This window comes from Oncorhynchus nerka, linkage group LG11 (assembly GCF_034236695.1).
Source record: "Oncorhynchus nerka isolate Pitt River linkage group LG11, Oner_Uvic_2.0, whole genome shotgun sequence".
Classification (NCBI taxonomy): domain Eukaryota; kingdom Metazoa; phylum Chordata; class Actinopteri; order Salmoniformes; family Salmonidae; genus Oncorhynchus; species Oncorhynchus nerka.
Window position 1 is genome coordinate 60,134,994 of NC_088406.1, and position 21,722 is coordinate 60,156,715.

The following is a 21,722-nucleotide window of genomic DNA, read 5'->3' on the forward strand; positions in this document are numbered from 1 at the left end:
CATCGGAAGAATCCCAGAACATATTCCAGTATTTGCTAACAAAACAGTCCTGTACTTTATCTACTTCAGCTGACCACTTTTTATATACTGAGTCAGTGGTGCTTCCTACTTAAATTTTTACTTGTACACAGGAATCATGAAGATAGAATATGGTCAGATTTGCCAAACGGAGGTTGAGGGAAAGCTTCGTAAACATCTCTGTGTTTGGAGTAAAGGTGGTCTAGAATTTTTTCCTCTGGTTGCACATTTAACATGCTGATAGAAATTAGGTAAAACTGATTTAAGTTTCCCTGCATTAAAGTCCTGGCCCACTAGAAGCGCCGCCTCTGGATAAGCATTTTCCTGTTTGCTGATGGCGGTATACAGCTCATTGAGTGTGGTTTTAGTGCCAGCATTGGTCTGTGGTGGGATGTAGACAGCTATGAAGAATACAGATGAAAACTCTCTAGGTAGATAGTGTGGTCTACAGCTTATCATGAGATGCTCTACCTCAAGCGAGCAAAACCTTGAGACTCGTGCACCAGCTGTTGTTTAAATAGATGCATAGGCTTCTGCCCCATGTCTTACCAGAGGCTGCTGTTCTGTCCTGCCGAAAGGATGTATAACCCGCCACCTGTATGTTCTTAAGGTCGTCGTTCAGCCACGACTCGGTGAAACATAAGATATTACAGTTTTTAATGTCCTGTTGGCAGGATAAACGTGCTTTCAGTTCATCCCATTTATTTTCCAGTGATTGAACGTTAGCTAGCAGGGCGGAAGGCATGGGCAGATTAGCCACTCGTCACCTGATCCTCACAAGTCATCCTGATCCCTTTCTGCAAAATCTGCGTTTCCTTCTCCAGCGAATAATGGGGATCTGGGCCTGGTCGGGGGTCTGTATTATGTCCCTCCTGTCCGACTCATTGAAGAATACCTCTTCATCCAGTTTGAGGTGAGCAATCGCAGTTCTGATGTCCAGAAGCTCTTTTCAGTCATAAGAGACGGTAGCAGCAACATTATGTACAAAACAAGTTACGAACAACGTGTAACTTGTCTTAGCACAGATGTTGCCTGTAATCCATGGCTTCTGGTTGGGATATGTACGTACACTGTGGGAACGACGTTATCGATGCACTTATTAATGACGCCGGTGATTGATGTGGTAAACTACTCAAAGCCATCGTTTGAATCTCAGAACATATTCCAGTCTGTGCTAGCAAAGCAGTACTGTAGCTTAGCATCAGTTACATCAGACCACTTCCGAATTAAGCGTGTCACTGGCACTTCCTGTTTGAGTTTTTGCTTGTAAGCAGGAATCAGGCGGATAGTGGTCATATTTGCCAAATGGAGGGCAAGGGAGAGCTTTGCATTCGTCTTTGTGTGTGGAGTTAAGGTGATCTACAGTTTTGTTTCCCTGTAGTTGCAAAGGTGACATGCTGGTATTAATTAGGTTTGGGTTAGAGCTACCATGCATTGAATATCCAAATACACCAAATAACTACATACATACATACTTTACATATTCAAGTAAATTAAGATAAAGAAAGTTAACATAGGTTCCGTTTTAAGTGGCACCCTATTCCCCATTGTGCCGTGTTCAAAAGTAGTACACTATATAGTGGATAGAGAGCCATTTGGGATGCATCCTTTATCCTTCAAAGTCAAACTTTAGTCGTTTTCCTCACCTGTGCTACTCTCAGCCTCTCAGTCTCTTACTGTAGCAAACAGTAAAAACATTAACCATACACAAGAACAAGGGCCAGGCAATCTCTCTCTAGTGGCGTTTAGGCTAGCATAAAGCGGGCAGGGCACTGCATATTCATTCTGACCTGCTAATACCTTATTACCTTTATGCAGAACCACCTTGCAGGCTGGGTGACCTGTCCCGCTCAACAGAAGGCAAAGCGGGTGGAGCCAAAGGGGTTAAGAGCAATGCCACTAAGAGACGTATGAATGGAACAGGGGCGGGGTGGGCGTGTCTTATTTGGTGTGCGTGTGGGGCTGTACAGAGTTAAATGATAAAAGGATTCGGATTTAAAAGCGGCAGTAATTGCAGCGAATGCAATTTTCTCGATGAGAAAATGTACTATTTCTTGGTCAATTAAAAGGACACAGAGGAAAATGCAGACATCTATCACTTCTCTACTAGCGAGATTAATCATTTCATGGTGATCAACGTCTCTCATTGTCTCATTCAAAGATACTTTATACCAAGATATGTCCTTTATGGACCGATCACAATCTAATTTCACATGTAATCTAACTAACATGCACTGCAGCTAGGTAGGTAAAACTAAGTCTGCTTTGATGTCCAATGGAAGTTCATTCATCTCTACATACAAATGTTATCTTATCATAAATGAACACCTATCGTGGACAGCATCCCTTCATTGCTTCCACATTTAAAGGTCAAATTAAAGGAAAAGTCAATTAAAATTGAATCAATACAAGTGGATGGGTCAAAGAATTCTGGAACGAGCACAACGCCATATTTCTGCCATATTTCTCTCGCAGAGGTGGTCGCCAACAGTTAGATGTTAGATATGAAGTGTGTGTGTGTGTGTGTGTGTGTGTGTGTGTGTGTGTGTGTGTGTGTGTGTGTGTGTGTGTGTGTGTGTGTGTGTGTGTGTGTGTGTGTGTGTGCGTCTGCATGTGTGTGTGAGAGAGAGAGAGATATTCTGAGCGCACTAGACATTTATGTTTCACGCAGCAGCCAAGACGGACAGCCGCCTTGTTTTTAATAATAATCCAATAATTAGTGAATAATCAGGACCAGACTTCCTTATGTGTTGTAATTAACCAGAGCGACTCATCCCCCAAAGTCTCTGCAAACAGACATGCCCTGCATCCCAAATGGCGCCCCATTCCCGACATAGTAGCGGCCCATAGCACTCTGGTCAAAAGTAGTGCACTATATAGAGCATATGGGGCCATTTGAGACACAGCCAAAGAGTAGGCATTCACCACGCATGGATGTCTCATCACCATCACCATCATTCAATCTAATTTACAAACCCAATGACATTTGATGACGCATCTCTGATTAACTGGGGCAATGAGTCGTTTTCCCAGAACTCTGACAGACACACATACTGTCAAGGAGAAGAAAAATATTGGAGGGGAAGTGAGGGTACTTGTGTAACAGACGAAGAATCCAAGTGGAGCAGAATAAGAAAGAAAACACGAGGGGAAAAAAATATATGTGTCTATCCCAAATGGCACTATAGTACCTATATAGTGCACTAAGTCCTATGAGCCCTGGTCAAAATAAAAAGGTCACTAAAAAGTGAATAGGTTGCCTTTTGGGATGCTTCCACTATTACACAACATGTGTTTTGGCACTGCTGCATATAAAGTCTCAGTTTATTGGAATGTCATGGACAATTATTGTTTATGGTCATTAGATCAACTTCAATACTACAATTCTCCTTTATAGAATGAGAAATCATCTTATGGATGATTTGAGTAGTGTATGTGAATGCTGCATATATGCTCTATAAAGCCTTTATACATTGTAGTTCGTTTAAAGTAGGACACTGTTTTTTGTACTGTAAATTGATTGATTGATTTGTTATAAGTCTCTTATATCTTTCTGATCCCCAAGTCAAAGGCTAATAAGACACTGAATGTTCATCTGCTCTCTGTAATGTTTAGAGTTTGGATTCAAACTCTGGTGAGGCCAGGTCTGATAGGGGATCAGTATATTCTTGCCCAGCACGTTGACACTAGGTGCGATCAGCCTTGTAACACTGGGACCATTTCAGAGTTGTTGAGAGTTGTGCCTGAATGAATTAGAAGTGATGGTTCAGAATTACCGGTTGAAAATGAAATTGCGGCAGACTCCCTCGCGCGAGTAAATCAGGACTATTAAACACTTTTCATTTCCTTTAAAACCACTTTACTGTACCATAAAACGTGAGGAGTCACGCAATAAACATCTCGCCTCGGTTTAATACCGCGATAGATAATGAAATAAATGTCTAAAAAGGATTAAAAAGTGCATGGCCTTGCAAATCTGTAAACAGGCCTCTTCTTTTTTTGGGTGTGTGTGTGTGTGATGGGTGGGGGGGGGTCTAACATCTATAATTATAATACACGTGTCGGAGAGAGTTTACTGCTTTCCCAATATTGGTGGAGTAACAAGGCCACAAAAGCACACCCAAGGACAGGGCGCACACTTGGTACAGGGGGAGGCAGGGCAAAAAATTGAACAAGGAAGAGAGAGAGAGAGAGAGAGTGAAGTAAAACGAGGGGGTGTGATGTACGATTGAGTGGCCGATGTAAACCGTGTCGCAGCCGCTGCGATATTTACAACCGAGGTGTTCACAGGATTTTAAAAGGCATTTTCTAATTACATTACTAGGCCCCTGCAGCGAGTGCTTGCATGCATCCCAAATGGCAGACTATTGCCTATGGGCCCTGGTCAAAAGTAGCGCAATATGTAGGGAATAGGGTGCTATTTGGGACAGGCTCATTGTCTAGCGGAACTGAGTGGCACATTGTGGTGGTCGACACGTGGGATTGGCTGGTGGCAAGTGATTTACATCTCTGGAAAATCCTCGGTCCTCGTGATCAGGATGTAATTTTTTACCTGTGCGGGTTGCTTTATGTGTTGTTTGCACACACCTTTGATTTACTCAACATTTAATGTATGCCCACAATCTGATATGTGTTTGGGTGTACTGTCTCTTACACATACAGGTGTTGGGTCTTAACTGGATCACTCTTTTGTTGCTGCGCCGCAGTGATTTACATACATTCTATGGGTGGTGGTTTGAAATGGTTTCACTATCGGAATAGCAACATACATTGTTGGCGGATATCCGGATATTCAAAATACATGTGTTTATTTTGTATGTTGTTTTTTAACCTGAGCCCTGCTGCGCGGGGGGATAGGTTGCACTATTACTGCAGTTATAAGGGGTGTGTAGCGAAGGCAACTCGGGCTAAAGCCAAGACGAGCTCACTTGTAGCAGCCACAATGTTATTTATCATTCCATATAACGGGTCATGTCTTGACTGGAGTAGCCTAGAAAAGCGAGCTACTTAGCTCGCTAAGTTAGCCAGCTATAACTAGCATGGCTAATTGAGGCCAAACCCATTCAGATAAAACAACAGCCTACTTTTTGGTTGCTCATTGTAGCCTACTCCTTCTAATTTCACTAACTGGGGAGCATTGAGCCTCTCTGCCACATTGACTGGTCAACATAAACAACAAGTTAAACTCGTGAAGGCTATCGGTAGGCTACCAATCTTTTTACGGGGCGCATTTGCACGTCATAAAACTACATTGAAAAGTGTGTTTGATTAAATTAATACATGTAATTGTCATGGTATATCCTGGTATGTAACATTGTGACAAGGATATTTTTATTGAATTTAGAAAATGCCTTATCAGTGTTAAAATCTTTTCACAATAGGCCTATAATTTGAATACTTGCCTAAGTATTTGAATACTACTAGTCCAGTCAGATATTTGAATAACCATGCACATAAATGCATGGAAAAGACACCTACACACAGTCATAATAACAGTATTCCACTTTTCATGCAGCCTTATTTTGAACAGCTAATAGCCTAACCACTGATCAAGCAGCATAATGGACTAAACGTTCAAATCCTGTTGCTGCGACAACACAGGTCAAATTAAGACCCTACATCTGTATACCATAGGTTCATGCTTCACATCTACCTGCTGTGATCTCAGAAAGTATTCATATCCCTTGACTCATTCCACATTTTGTTGTGTTACAGTCTGAATTCAAAATGGATTATGTAGATATATTTTTATCTCACACATTTACACACAATAGCCCACAATGACAAAGTGAAAACATGTTTTTAGACATTTTTACAAATCTATAGAAAATTAAATACATAAATATTTCACTATTATTTTCAACATTTTTTGAGCTCTGTCAAATTGGTTGTTAATAATTGCTAGACAACCATTTTCAGATTTTGCCATAGATTTTCAAGTAGTTTTAAGTCAAAACTGTAACTCGGCCACTCAAGAAGATTCACTGTCTTCTTGGTAAGCAACTCCAGTGTAGATTTGGTTTTAGGTTATTATCCTGCTGAACGGTGAATTCATCTCCCAATTTCTGGTGGAAACCAAACTGAACCAAGTGTTTCTATTGGATTTTTCCTGTGCTTAGCTCCATTCCATTTATTGTTTATCCTGGAAAAACTCCCCAGTCCTTAATGGTTAAAAGCATACCCATAACATGATGCAGTATGCTTGAAAATATGAAGAGTGGCACTCAGTAATGTGTTGTATTGGATTTGCCCTAAACATAACACTATACAGTTGAAATCGGAAGTTTACATACACTTGGATTAATTAAAACTTGTTTTTCAACCACTCCACACATTTCTTGTTAGCAAACTATAGTTTTGGCAAGTCAGTTAGGACATCTACTTTGTGCATGGCACAAGTCATTTTTCCAACAACTGTTAACAGACAGATTATTTCAATTATAATTCACTGTATCACAATTCCAGTGGGTCAGAAGTATACATAGACTAAGTTGACTGTGCATTTAAACAGCTTGGGAAATTCCAGAAAATAATGTCATGGCTTTAGAAGCTTCTGATAGGCTAATTGACATCATTTGAGTCAATTGGAGGGGTCCCTGTGGATATATTTCAAGGCCTACCTTCAAACTCAGTGCCTCTTTGCTTGACATCATAGGAAAATCAAAATAAATCAGCCAAGACCTCAGAAAAACAATTGTAGACCTCCACAAGTCTGGATCATCCTTGGGAGCAATTTTCAAACACCTTAAGGTACCACGTTGATCTGTACAAATAATAGTACGCAAGTATAAACACCATGGGACCACGCAGCCGTCACACCTCTCAGGAAAGAGACACGTTCTGTCTCCTAGAGATGAACCTACTTTGGTGCGAAAAGTGCAAATCAATCCCAGAACAACAGCAAAGTACATTGTGAAGATGCTGGAGGAAACAGGTACAAAAGTATCTATAGCCACAGTAAAACAAGTCCTATATCGACATAACCTGAAAGGCCGCTCAACGGTTTGCAATTGCACATGGGGACAAAGATTGTACTTGTTGGATAAATGTCCTCTGGTCTGATGAAACAAAATTAGAACTGTTTGGCCATAATTACCATGGTTATGTTTGGAGGAAAAAGGGGGATGCTTGCAAGCTGAAGAACACCATCCCAACCGGAAAGCACGGGGGTGGCAGCATCATGTTGTGGGGGTGCTTTGTTGCAGGAGGAACTGGTGCACTTCACAAAATAGATGGCATCATGAGGGTGGAAAATTATGTGGATATATTGAAGCAAAATCTCAAGACATCAGTCAGGAAGTTAAAGTTTGTTCGCAAATGGGGTCTTCCAAATGGACAATGACCCCAAGCATACATCCAAAGTTGTGACAAAATGGCTTAAGGACAACAAAGTCTAGGTATTGGAGTGGCCATCACAAAGCCCATCACCTCAATCCTATAGAACATTTTTGGGCAGAACTGAAATGGCGTCTGTGAGCAAGGAGGCCTACAAACCTGACTCAGTTACACCAGCTCTGTCAGGAGGAAGGGGCCAAAATTCATGGGCCAAAATTCACCAGGCTTATTGTTGGAAGCTCGTGGGAGGCTACCTGAAATGTTTGACCCAAGTTAAACAATTTAAAAGCAATGCTACCAAATTCTAATTGAGTGTATGTAAACTTCTGACCCACTAGGAATGTGGTGAAAATCTGAAATAAATCATTATCTCTACTATTATTCTGACATTTCACATTCTTAAAATAAAGTGGTGATCCTAACTGATCTAAGACAGAGCATTTTCACTAGAATTAAATGTCAGGAATTGTGAAAAACTGAGTTTAAATGGATTTGGCTAAGGTGTATGTAAACTTACGACTTCAACTATATACACAAGGCAAAAAGTGAATTGCTTTGCCACAATATTTGCAGTATTAGTTTAGTTTTGGAATATTTCTTATTCTGTCCAGGCTTCCTTCTTTTCACTCTGTCAATTAGGTTAGTATTGTGGAGTAATTACAATGTTGTTGATCCATCCTCAGTTTTCTCCTATCACAGCCATTACACTTTGTAACTGTTTAAAAGTCACCATTGGCCTCATGGTGAAATCCCTGAGCAGTTTCCTTCCTCTCTGGCAAATGAGTTAGGAAGGATATCTGTATCTGGTACACCATCCAACCTGTAATTAATCAGTGAATCGGTGTTTGCAATTCACTGCTCGACTGAGGGACCTTACAAATAACTTTATGTGTGGGCTACAGAGATGAGGTAGTCATTCAAAAATCCTGTTAAACCCTATAATTGCACACAGAGTGTGTATTCCTGACAGCTGTCACTGTCATTGTACTAATTCTCTCACTGTTCTCTCCCGTCTTCACAATGACACAAAGGTGTCAAACGTTGTGTGTGTTTCTGTGTTCTAACATGAGGTGGCTGCCATACACAAGGGATTATGGCACACACGCAAACACACACACACACACACACACACACACACACACACACACACACACACACACACACACACACACACACACACACACACACACACACACACACACACACAAAGTTACTTCACAGACAAAGCCTCTTTGCTCAGTTCCCCTCCCTCCTGGAAGGCCTAGTGTCTCTTAGCACCATTGAATTGTCCCCTCTGGGGCTGTTGTGACATAATTACTATATCAGACCCTCTGTGTAATTCCTGCTTTTCTGCTCCCATCTTTCCCTCCCCCTGTATCCTCTATGTCTCCCCTCTGCCTCCTCTATGCCTCCCCTCTGTCTCCTCTCTGTCTCCTCTATGTCCCCCCTCTCCCTTTTGTCTCCACTATATCACCCCTCTGTCTCCACTATGTCTCCGCTATGTCTCCTCTATGCCTCCTCTATGTCCCCCCTCTCCCTTCTGTCTCCACTATATCTCCCCTCTGTCTCCTCTATGTCCCCCTCTCCCTTCTGTCTCCACTATATCTCCCCTCTGTCTCCTCTATGTCCCCCCTCTCCCTTCTGTCTCCACTATATCTCCCCTCTGTCTCCTCTATGTCCCTCTCCCTCTCTCTGTCTCCTCTATGTCCCCTCCCTCTGTCTCCACTATATCTCCCATCTGTCTCCTCTATGTCCCCTCTCCCTTCTGTCTCCACTATATCCCCCTCTGTCTCCTCTATGTCCCCCTCTCCCTTCTGTCTCCACTATATCCCCCTCTGTCTCCTCTATGTCCCCCTCTCCCTTCTGTCTCCACTATATCCCCCTCTGTCTCCTCTATGTCCCCCTCTCCCTTCTGTCTCCACTATATCTCCCCTCTGTCTCCTCTATCCCCCCTCTCCCTTCTGTCTCCACTATATCCCCCTCTGTCTCCTCCATTCTGTCTCCACTATATCTCCCCTCTGTCTCCTCTATGTCCCCCCTCTCCCTTCTGTCTCCACTATATCTCCCCTCTGTCTCCTCTATGCCTCCCCTCTGTCTCCTCTTTGTCTCCACTACAGTGAACTCCAAACGTATTGGCACAGTGACAAAAGTTTGGTTATTTAGTCTCTGTACGAGAGTACTTTACAATAGCAGACTTAAATAGCAGACTGTCCGCTTTGATTTTAGGGTATTTTCATCTATATCAGGTAAACCATTTTAGAAATTACAGCACAGGAAAAATCCTATGGAAAAACTTGGTTCAGTTCGCTTTCCACCAGACACTGGGAGATGAATTCAACATTCAGCCGGACAATAACCTAAAACACAAGACCAAATCTGGAGTTGCTTACCAAGAAGACAGTGAATCTTCCTGAGTGTCCGAGTTACAGTTTTGATTTAAATCTACTTGAAAATCTATGGCAAAATCTGAAAATGGTTGTCTAGCAATTATCAACAACCAATTTGACAGAGCTGAAAGAATTTTGAAAATAATAGTGAAATATTTATGTATTTATTTTCACTTTGTCATTGTGGGGTAATGTGTGTGGATGTGTGAGATAAAAATATATCTATTTAATCAATTTTGAATTCAGACTGTAACATAACAAAATGTGGAATAAGTCAAGGGGTATGAATATTTTATGAGATCACAGCAGGTAGATCTGAGGCATAAAAATACTTTTTGGGGTATCTGTACTTTACTATTTACATTTATGACTACTTTTGCTTTTACTCCACTCCATTCCTAAAGAAAAAAATGTACTTAAATCTTCCCTGACACACAAAAGTACTCGTTACATTTAGAGTGCTCAAGCAGGACAAAATGATGGCACCTATCAATATAACACTTTGTCATCCCTACTGCCTCTGATCTGGCGGACTCACAAAACACAACTACTGTGTTTGGAAATTATGTCTGAGTGTTGGTGTGTGCACCTTTCTGTCCTTAATTGAAAAATAATACGAAAATAGTGCCGTCTGGTTTGCTTAATATAAGGAATTTGATGTGTAGCATTTACTTTTACATTGTACTTTTAGTCAAGTATAACAACTTTGTACTTTTACTCAAGTATGACAACTTTGTACTTTTACTCAAGTATGACAACTTTGTACTTTTACTCAAGTATAACAACTTTGTACTTTTACTCAAGTATGACAACTTTGTACTTTTTCTACCACTGCACTTAAGGACATTTAAAACCAGATACGTTTAGACTTTTACTCAAGTAGTATTTTACAGGGTAACTTTCACTTTTACTTGACTCATTTTCTGTTAAGGTATCTTTACTTTTACTCAAGTATGATTGAGTTCTTTTTCCACCACTTCCTGTATCTAGGTTGGAGACCATGTTCAGTCGCAGTTGATCAATCTGTGTTTTCAGTTCATTGGTTATTAGACCAATATTTAAGTTATCAACAGCTGTGGCACTGTAGGTCATTGCCATTTTAAAGATATACTGTAAGATTAACACTTGTTTGGTTGATAAATACTGTGTAATAGAGCTGTGAAATACACCTCTTAATAAAAGTGAAGGAATAGCTTTTGGGTTACCGTGAATACCATTCGCCAGATCCGAATTTTTTGATGAATTATACGGTACAAAAAAATAAAACATATTTTGGGTAGAAAGAATGGGGAGGCAAAATGAGATTGCCTTCCCAAAGAAATCAATTTGACTTTTGATTCCTATAACAAGATGTAACACTACATGAAGTGTCTCCTTTTGGGCCACTAATGGAGAGGAGCATTGCAATTTGGGAGAAAGTAATAGCTCCGAGCTCTCAGCCTCTATACTCCCCTGAGATTCATGAAATCAAGTGTGTACGTGTAAAGATCGGTCGATAGATTTGAATGACAGAAACACATTTGGCTCTTTAGCTCTGTGTTTGTGAAGTGAGACTGCATGTGATATTGAGTATCTTGAATAGCAGTCGGTCTATGCGGGATCGAGTGTCAGTCTGTGCAATGTGTAAGTGCAGACCATGAATCAGGTACTACGGAGGGTTTGGCCAACATGGTAACAAGAATACTTGTTGGCTCCATCATAAAATAGGTGTCAAAAGGCTCAAGGATGTCGCATATATAACCAGTCATGTCAGATATGGGTTGGAGCTAAACTGGCCAAACTCTCTCCATGTATAGTATGATTGCCTTTCAGTGAAAATATGGTGTGTCTATTATAGCTAATCATGTCAGGTGTTGGTTGAAGCCAAGTTGGCCACACTGTCCATATTAATTGCATTGTGGTACAAAAATGTCATCTTTAGCCAGTCATGTCCTGTTTGGGTTGGAACAGAGTTGGCCAGACTGTCCCTATACGTTTGCCTTTTTAGTGCAAATATGGCGTCTGTAACTAATCACGTCAGGGTTCGTTCCGAACCAGGTTGGTCAAACTCTTTGGTGCAAACATGGCGTCCATCAAACTCAGCTTTGGACACTGTGACCCACCTGTCTGCGCAGATCCCTGGTCTTCTTGGTCATCTTGTCGATGGCAGAGTTCAGTGGGTCTCCTTTCTCTTTCCTGCCAGTCTGTAGAGAGAGAGAGAGAGAGGGAACAGAGAGACACAGTGTTACCTCAGTGTTACCTGTGTAACGTTACTAATTCATCATCACACACACAACTGCTCACATCACAAAGTGCATTACGCTTGTAACACACTACAGGGGGGAATGGGAGCACAAAGGTTTGTACTGCAGTTAAAAGGGAGGAGAGGAGGGGAATAGTTCCTGGAATACTCTCTGCCCCCGGTTTCTTATACAGTAAGTGCCTTTTGGATGTTCAAGGCGTAAGAGAAAGCAGCAGGGCTGGATAAAAGAAGAGCGTGAGGGTACTACAATACACACAGATTGAGAAGGAGAGTACAGAGCAAATAAGATGGCGTGGTGACCGACATCAGACGAAGACGACTTTGCATGGGAGCAACTATGGAGCCATTTCTGAGAAATTCCATCAAGCATGAAACCAAGTTAACAGGCGGAGTACTGTAGGCTTTGGAGGTACACAAGCAATTGTAACCAGGTGGGTTTCTGTACATGCTAACTAGGCCACTTGGACTGGGTTGGTAACACCCGCCGAACACTACAAACGGCAGCTTTAATCCAGTTTCTATCTCAAGGGTTTTTAGAGCTCAACAAATGACGCCAAATGTTGTTAGTGAATGTGTGACTAAAAATAATATATTATAGCTTCTTTCTCAAGGGCCTTTAGCTGTCACTGAATAAAACCCTATTCTGTTAGCGAGTAAGCGACTAGAAAGACAAAACAGAGAGAGAGAGAGAGGGGTCAATATGAGGCCTTGTGTTGTTGGAGAACAATTAGGAGTTTCTGTGGTGTTAGCGGCAGCTAGGCTGCTGGCCCTTCCTTCTACCCCTCTTCCCCCAGGCCCTCTCAGACAGTCCACAGCTGGTTACAGTCACAAGTGTCACCTCACGCTAAATGACAATAACATCTATCCCTCTCTCTCTTCTTCACTGTCTCCCTCTCTCTCTTCCTCCCTCTCCCTGACTTTCACTATCTCTGTGTCTCTGTGTCTATCTCTCTCTCTCTCTGTGTCTCTCTCTCTCTCTGTGTCTCTGTCTCTCTGTCTCTCTCTCTTCCTCCCTCTCCCTGACTTTCACTGTCTCTGTCTCTCTCTCAAAAAATAGAACAATCAAGTGGTGGCCATTAAATATTGATGGCAGACGAAAGGCGAGCGATGTTCCATTTCAAGGGACACGGTGCTGCAGCAACGTAGGTGAGATTCCATCTATTGTCTCAGGGATCGGCGAAGAGGAGGAGGGGGGGGGCAAACAGGGGGCAAGCAACAGGCAGCATTCCCTAGGGGGGCTGGGGAAAGGACTTGGGCGGTTGGCGGTTGGATGCATTGTCATGCCTCAAGCCGTGAACAGTTAATAAGTATAAAACAGATTGCTTATCAAAGATATAAGATCCATTACCGCCTGATGGAATCAAAGGAGAATCACTGCCAGAGAGAAGGATAAACGGTCCCACCCCAAAATATTCATTGTTTATGGGCAAGGGCGAGCGTAAATAATGCTGAAGCTGATGGTATTCCAAAGCATTCTGGTAATGACCTTAGTACACTCCCTTTCATTTTCGCAGTGGCCCCTTTGGAGCGTATGAGGTCCCATTTGGAGGCCTATGACGATGATGAAAGGGGAGATAACCTTTGCGTAGGGGACTTCCATTAAATAGGGCATAAAGATCCTTAATGTTGTGTTAGGAATTTGTTTTGGAGGGTTCAATAGGGCGATGAGGCGGCGTGATTCCTACAGTCCGGGGTTAGATGTCAGGGGTTAGGCATCGCCCACAGCTACGCTTCTTAACCTCTTAACCTCGGGAGGGAGGGATGGAGAGGAGAAGAGGGGAATAAAGATGACAAGAAAGGGAGAGGAAGAGAACGAGCGATAAACAAATGGCAAAAATTGTGCTGAGCGAATGCAAGAAAGAGGGGAGACAAACAGATGCTAAAAAGAGAGCAAGGGGAGCGATACATTGGGCATACAGTATGTAGGGGACTTCAATAGAATCCTTGGGGATGTAAGAAGGCGGGTTTAAACAAACACCCTTTAACAAACACTGTTTGCTACATTCAACATGAATTCAGTTACAACCAGGTGCCATCTGCTGGCTAGACTGACGGCTCGGTTCATTGGAAGCCGCCTCTTACCGCAATACCTTGGTTAGCGAGCCCAACAAAGTTAGCGAGCCCATCAAAGTTAGCGAGCCCATCAAAGTTAGCGAGCCCATCAAAGTTAGCGAGCCCATCAAAGTTAGCGAGCCCATCAAAGTTAGCGAGCCAATCAAAGATAGCGAGCCCATCAAAGTTAGCGAGCCCATCAAAGACAGCGAGCCCATCAAAGTTAGCGAGCCCATCAAAGATAGCGAGCCCATCAAAGTTAGCGAGCCCATCAAAGATAGCGAGCCCATCAAAGATAGCGAGCCCATCAAAGTTAGCGAGCCCATCAAAGATAGCGAGCCCATCAAAGATAGCGAGCCCATCAAAGATAGCGAGCCCATCAAAGATAGCGAGCCCATCAAAGTTAGCGATCCCATCAAAGTTAGCGAGCCCATCAAAGATAGCGAGCCCATCAAAGATAGCGAGCCCATCAAAGTTAGCGATCCCATCAAAGTTAGCGAGCCCATCAAAGATAGCGAGCCCATCAAAGATAGCGAGCCCATCAAAGATAGCGAGCCCATCAAAGTTAGCGAGCCCATCAAAGATCCGAATCAACAGATTGTACAGAGACTCCGACGACACTCCAGTCAAAGCAATAGCAGTGAATACAACATTAATTGCCTGGTTGCCATAGCAACCCCCATTCCAATCCCGTCCTACAGTGGAGTGTGTTAACATCATTATCTTGGTGGGAAGAGAGAGCAACCTAACATCTACAGATGAAGGAGCTTAATTTGATCACTATTTTGTTGCCCAGCAGGAAACACAAACTTGTAGCGTTGGTCATGTCAAACTTGACTTGCCCTAATGATACATCTCTCAACCCCTAGAAAAATGCCCATTAATTAGAATCCACATGATAATACACATTTCCTTTTGCTGCAGGATTATTTTCATGCTGTGGCAAACTGTCTCAAATTAAGATCCTACATCTGTACACGCTCTCCCCTCCTAGCCTAGCAAAGAAGCAGAATAATAATATTATGGAGGGTAGTGTAGATACTGGACTTGCCAATGAGTGGTAAGGACGACCATTTACATGAACGGTTAGACATGTTTTGGATGTGAACACCATATACTCATTGTGTCACTTTTCGAGAGTTTCGCTTGTCTGGTCCACTCTATTACAGAGCCATTACAATACTACATCCACTCCGTTATACAACGCCGGATACGGGAGATAATGGTACATATGTAGTAGGCCTGTAATATGGGGAACGTCACATTGAGGGCTATAAGTGTCACCATTATCTCCCGTATCTAGCGTTGTATAACGGAGTGGATGTAGTATTGGCTAGATATCCCACTTCAGTCTTGTCGGAGTGTTCATTATTTGCTTTTCAATATGGTATCTGGTGCTGCTGTACAGCTAAATTGATTGAACATTGAAAGGTCCCACTGAACTGAACCAAGTCTAAGTCCCAAATGACACTCTATTCCCTATGTAGTGCAATACTTTTGATCAGGGCCCTGTCTCCGTTGACTGAACTGCAGATTTCTTAATTAAAGGAGATGTTGTGCTCGGGAGGATGTATGTGTCGTGTTACCATGATCCTTATGACACTAAAAGCAGAAAAGAACACTCAACGTCATCTGTCGTCTATTTTTGAGCCCCAATCAGAATTCAGATCAGACCTCTCCAACTCCCTTCAATTCATTATTTCATTCTTTTGGTTTGTTTTTTTTGTTGTCGTTCTACGTGCGTGGTGCCTCAAGGTTAACGTTTTCTGTCACTCTCAATGTGTTTGTCACCACCAGGGCTATAAACATTATTGTTTCCCATTAGTCCTGAAATTGCTTCCCATCAAACAAGACAAAACAAAAAATTGCGAGAGGGGAATGCCCCCAGCAGATCGCTCTAAACGGCGATGGGCCCCCTCTTTAAAACCGCGCCTCCACCGCCCGAGAGCATTCTCGGGCCAATCAGAGCAATTTAAACGGTGTCCAGGCCCTTCGGGCCCATCTGCCTGTCCACAGGGTCTTGTTTGGGTCCCTGGGAGAAGTAGGCACCGGCGAGGAGTAGGCACGACCCAAGGGTTATATACACTCCAAAATACCTATTACAGAGCAGGAACAACTTCCTGTCCAATAAAACAATCAATCAGAGACCTCTATTTGGAGACATGTAACAATGGAGTGATAACCTACTGTAAGTGACAGCCATAAGGGTTTGGCAAGACAGCACAAACACATCTAGGATCAGGTTAATGGAGTGGACTGTTCTTCCAGAATGTTCTTACCTTATCATGAGGGGTTATTCAAGTGACCCTCTTGTCCTATTTTTTTTTTATTACTGTTACTTTTTTTCCAGAAATATTGTCTGGTCTGGTTCAAGAGGAGTGAGATCTTGCCTAACACACTTAGCATGTGGGTTTATGGGGAGACTCTCTTATGGAGTACTTCAACTGGCACTTGAATAGGTCACTCTTGTAAAAGAGATGTGATCTCAATGAGAATAACCCATATAAATAAAGAACGTAAATACTGCCCTCCAAATTTGGACTATTTGTATGTTTTATAAATATTACCTGGCCTTGGGTATTGTTCCGTTCAAGACGATTGAGATCGATGACAGCCCATGGTAAATACACGTCTTTGTGTACAGCGAGGCAGTGAGTGTCAATGACTGAATGGGAACACTACACAGTGTCTACATCCCTAGGTCTTATATGGGGTCAAAGGTTAGGTCTAAAAGTTCTGGTCTCTGAAAGACATGAGGACATGAGGGAAAAAAGGTCCATTGAAATAGATATGATTCCTCCCATTCATTTCATGTATTGCTGTTTTGCCCTTGGACCAAGGCCACTGCAACCAGAGGATACATGGATTTCCCCCCATATAGATGTTGAGCAGCATTTAGGAAGTCATAATTTGACACACACACACACACACACACACACACTCCTCAGCCACGGTCCTAATGGTAATAGAGCATGATGCACCAAACAGTGAGGAGAAAACCTCAGTCTCATAATCTGGATGGATAGGCCCGGGCAGCAAGCCCATATTTAACTAGGCAATGGGGAATGCAACAAAAGGCAAACCCACCTAGCTTAAAGTGTGTGTGCGTGTTTTAAATAGTTCTTCAGCTCTTAAGATTCCTTGGAGAACTCTTGCCCGATAAAGAACCTTTTGAATTAACCAAATGAGTCCCACTGTAATGCAGGTACATTTTCGACTTCTAACCCCTTTTAAACATGTTTTTGAGCTCCAGACCTCTGGGTTGTACCAATGGATTTGTCTATTTCCGTCGGTCTGTGATTACGGTGGCTGAGCTAGAGTGGTGTTTGTGAGCTAGAGTGGTGTTTGTGAGCTAGAGTGGTGTTTGTGAGCTAGAGAGGTGTTTGTGAGCTAGAGTGGTGTTTGTGAGCTAGAGCGGTGTTTGTGAGCTAGAGTGGTGTTTGTGAGCTAGAGAGGTGTTTGTGAGCTAGAGTGGTGTTTGTGAGCTAGAGTGGTGTTTGTGAGCTAGAGAGGTGTTTGTGAGCTAGAGTGGTGTTTGTGAGCTAGAGTGGTGTTTGTGAGCTAGAGAGATGTTTGTGAGCTAGAGTGGTGTTTGTGAGCTAGAGTGGTGTTTGTGAGCTAGAGAGGTGTTTGTGAGCTAGAGAGATGTTTGTGAGCTAGAGAGGTGTTTGTGAGCTAGAGAGATGTTTGTGAGCTAGAGAGGTGTTTGTGAGCTAGAGTGGTGTTTGTGAGCTAGAGTGGTGTTTGTGAGCTAGAGAGATGTTTGTGAGCTAGAGAGGTGTTTGTGAGCTAGAGAGGTGTTTGTGAGCTAGAGTGGTGTTTGTGAGCTAGAGTGGTGTTTGTGAGCTAGAGAGGTGTTTGTGAGCTAGAGAGGTGTTTGTGAGCTAGAGAGATGTTTGTGAGCTAGAGAGGTGTTTGTGAGCCAAGGGAGATCCCAAAGGGTTCCAGGGCCAGGTCATTTTACAAAAAACGTCTATGAAAAGCTGAGACTCTCACAAACACACACATTTTGCTCTATGACTCAGTTACACCAGCTCTGTCAGGAGGAAGGGGCCAAAATTCACCCAACTTATTGTTGGAAGCTCGTGGGAGGCTACCTGAAATGTTTGACCCAAGTTAAATAATTTAAAGGCAATGCTACTAAATACTAATTGAGTGTATGTAAACTTCTGACCCACTGGAAATGTGATTAAATAAATAAAAGCTGAAATAAATCATTCTCTCTACAATTATTCTGACATTTCACAAATGTGGTTAAAGTGGTGATCCTAACTGACCTAAAACACCACATTTTACTAGGATTAAATGTCAGGAATTGTGAAAAACTGAGTTTAAATGTATTTGGCTAAGGTGTAAGTAGGTATGTCATTTTAGGCGAAAAAATGAAAAAATGTGTTTGTGAGGTGTAAATTCCACACAGGTTCTTTATCCACATTTTGTTTCAAAGTATATTGGTTTAAGACTACCAAGAAACACTCTATGTGACCCTGATTTAACCCACTGCAGTAATTATTAGTAACCAGAATTTAACCAAAACCATGTACATCATTATCATATTTCCCAACATCCTCTATTGCAGGTAGATTTGTTTAATTGTTTGTTTCAATCTATATTTTGTTCACTGATTGATGAATTAATTCATATTTTGCAACTCAAATACATGCAAATACATATATTTTGCAACTAACATACATTTTTCTAAACTATTCCAATCTGTTACTTGGACTTATTGCACCCACTACTGAAATGCTTGTTCCAGCTGAGATGTTTAAGGTAATCACATATCTTAGTATTCCCAACAACTGTGGCTGTCATTTTGAATGCAGATTGCGGGTGAATTAAACAATTCTAAATGTTGATGTGCCTGATGTGACCTGTAAATAGAGCCTTGCGTGAGCATTCGTTTTAAGCCTGAGCCCTAACCATGCCCGCGACGTTCAGGCCCTACCCTACCCAGGCCCAATTGCTTCTGCGAAATGTAACCTGAAATCTGCCCAATACCTGAAATCTGATGAAAATCCTCTGTTAGTAAATCTATTAACTGCTCCTCTCTGTCTGTCACTCCCTCCCTCGCTCTGCATGCGCTCTACTCATAGCAATCTAAGTCTGCGAGTATCCATAGCAACGGCACCGCTTGGGCTGCTCTGCTCAATGAAGAGACGAGAGAGCAGTTAGTTGATAAAACTCAAGGAACATGATTATTTTCCGTGAAATAATCTCTCCTATTTAATATACATTGAAGCCCTTCTGACACCATGTAATGATCTTAGACATAATGACTGTACTGCGCAGCAGAGCGAATGCAAATTGTGATACCTGAGCCCTGCCCGAAACCCTAGTTATTGCTGAAAAACAGGCCCTACCCGGCCCTTAACCTCATGTGTAATGTCAGGGCCTGTCAAATATGAGTTTCCGGCCACTGTATTAAAACTTGGCCCTCAAAAGAATGCCTTGTCAAAAAGGTTCTGTATTGTTTTAAATACTTATATTTGAATGACAACATATTCACATACAATTTCACTTGGTGAAGGCCACAGGACTGAGAACTACTGAATGCAACAACCATGTCTTCGTCACTAGCAAACACAGTCATGGGTGGCTCTGGTAACGAAAAAATTCACTCCACAGGCACCCTGGGAAATATTCAAATAAGGCTTAAAACCCTATAGCGGGGCAATTCAACTCCGGTCCTGGAGGGCTGAACCCTTTCCGGTTTTGTGCATGTGCATGTGTGTGCGTATCACGCACACACACACACACACACACACACACACACACACACACACACACACAGAAGCCAGTATCGCAGAGGAGAGGACATGACAACATTAGTCATCCAGGCTGCCTGGAGAGCCACATGCTAATGTGTCATTTAAGCGCTGTAGGGAGGCAGAGGATTAAGAGATCTTGCCACCCAAAGTAAAAAGAGAGCAGAATCAGAGGATGTTCAGAATGGGAGAGCTTCTCATCTAGACTCCTGTGACTTAAAGGGGCATTCTGGGATTCAAACGACGACAAAGAGTCGATAGCTGTATGGTTATTCATTTCAAAGTCCAAAAATATAGATGTTCTAGACTGTTAAAACAAGACTTGTATGTCTTCTATGAGTTTCACACGAGAAGGATGGGATCATCAACGACAAATAGACAGAGAGGAGACACACATATAAACCATTGTGTTGTGTTGCATTGTCGTAATACACATCATGGCGGAAGATTGGACTATCAATGTCATTACTTTGTCATTCAAAGTCAAAACCCTCGTCCGTGCTTTTGTGTTTTGTTTTTCTTCTTCCAAGAATTGATAATCGCCCTGGCCTAGTTGCCAGCTAGAGCTCTTCCAAATCTGCATTACGTAGATTATGAAACGGTGAAACACAGCGGCCTGAATTCTAACCGGGGAGGAAAAACCCATCATCACACTAAACCTGTTATAGCAGGCTCCCTCTGGCTCCTAGTAGAATGCTGGATAAAGTCAGTCAAATGGCACCCTATTCCCTTTATAGTGCACCACTTTGGACCAGGGCCCATGGAGAATAGGGTTTCATTTGGGGGCGCACGTCCTTTCCCCAAAACCCCACTAAATACCTCAGAGCTGAATATATCTTATAGTGCATTACTTGTGTATCTGCATTTCATGTCTAATTATGTCGATACGTTGTTCCATTGACACGGGTGCAAGCGGTTATTACCATCATTGCGATGCATAATCATAAGCTTGTAGTGTCCAATTTGAAGTTATCCCCTTCATATTGATGGTAGTTAAGTCAAATCAATGCATTGTGCCATAGTACTAACTGTTATTACCACCATTACAATGTACATTATAGTCGTCGTAATTGCTATAATTATATAAATCTAGTTATGTCACGTCAATACATAGTGGTATTGGTGGTATAACTAGCTACTATTAAATATGACTACCATTCACATCATTACAATGTATATCATCAGACATCTATCCGCCATGGAGAATGTATTGCTCATTATAAAATGCTAAATAAAAGTGTTTTGCAGTCACAACGTCATCCCAATGTTGTCACAACGTCACCTAAATGTTAGCCTCCGACCATGAATCATAGGTTACAGTGGTTGAATCATATGCCTCATGCTCCCCATGGCCAGGTCACAGCTGTGGTCTGTCGGGTGTGTGTGTGTGTGTCTGTGTCTGTGTGTGTCTGTGTGTGTCTATGTGCCCACACACCTTCCACACAGGTCCATTATCCACCTTGACAACACAATAGGGAACATCAACCAACAACCGTCCATTCATCTATCACTATTCATCCATCCAACCATCCTACACACACGGCATCGTGTGTGTATTTCAAAACACAGACCACATCATGGAGTATGCATGTTGGGGTTTTGTGGTTTCAATTCAACCACCAAAGGTGTTGTCAATGGCCCCCATTCACAGACCGTAAGGGTCTCCCATCTGCTCATTGTTTCTCCGATTCCTTCTCTAAGGGGACTCTTTCCCGTCATTCATTTTCCATGGATCTGGGTGGCATCGTGGTGATAAGCTCATACCGCTCATAGGTACTGCGGCGGTTGGATAATGGAAGCGGTAATGGCAAAGTGACTCCAGCTTACCCAGGAGACTGGCTGGCTGGTGGATGGTCGAAACAGCTCTCGATGTGCAACAGCTGGGACCAACATGCTGTTCCTTCTCCTCTCGCTCAGTCC

The 21,722-nt window shown here is 42.5% G+C and overlaps 1 protein-coding gene across 1 annotated transcript in view; it reads right to left on the minus strand.

The window, feature by feature from the left end:
- Positions 1 to 21,722, minus strand: part of LOC115137525 (catenin alpha-2-like) — a 698,212-nt gene that overhangs the window by 151,228 nt on the left and 525,262 nt on the right. Inside the window, exon 8 of the mRNA XM_065024699.1 lies at positions 11,843 to 11,923. Within this exon, the coding sequence (XP_064880771.1) occupies positions 11,843 to 11,923 (81 nt within the window). The remainder of the gene's footprint in view (positions 1 to 11,842; positions 11,924 to 21,722) is intronic.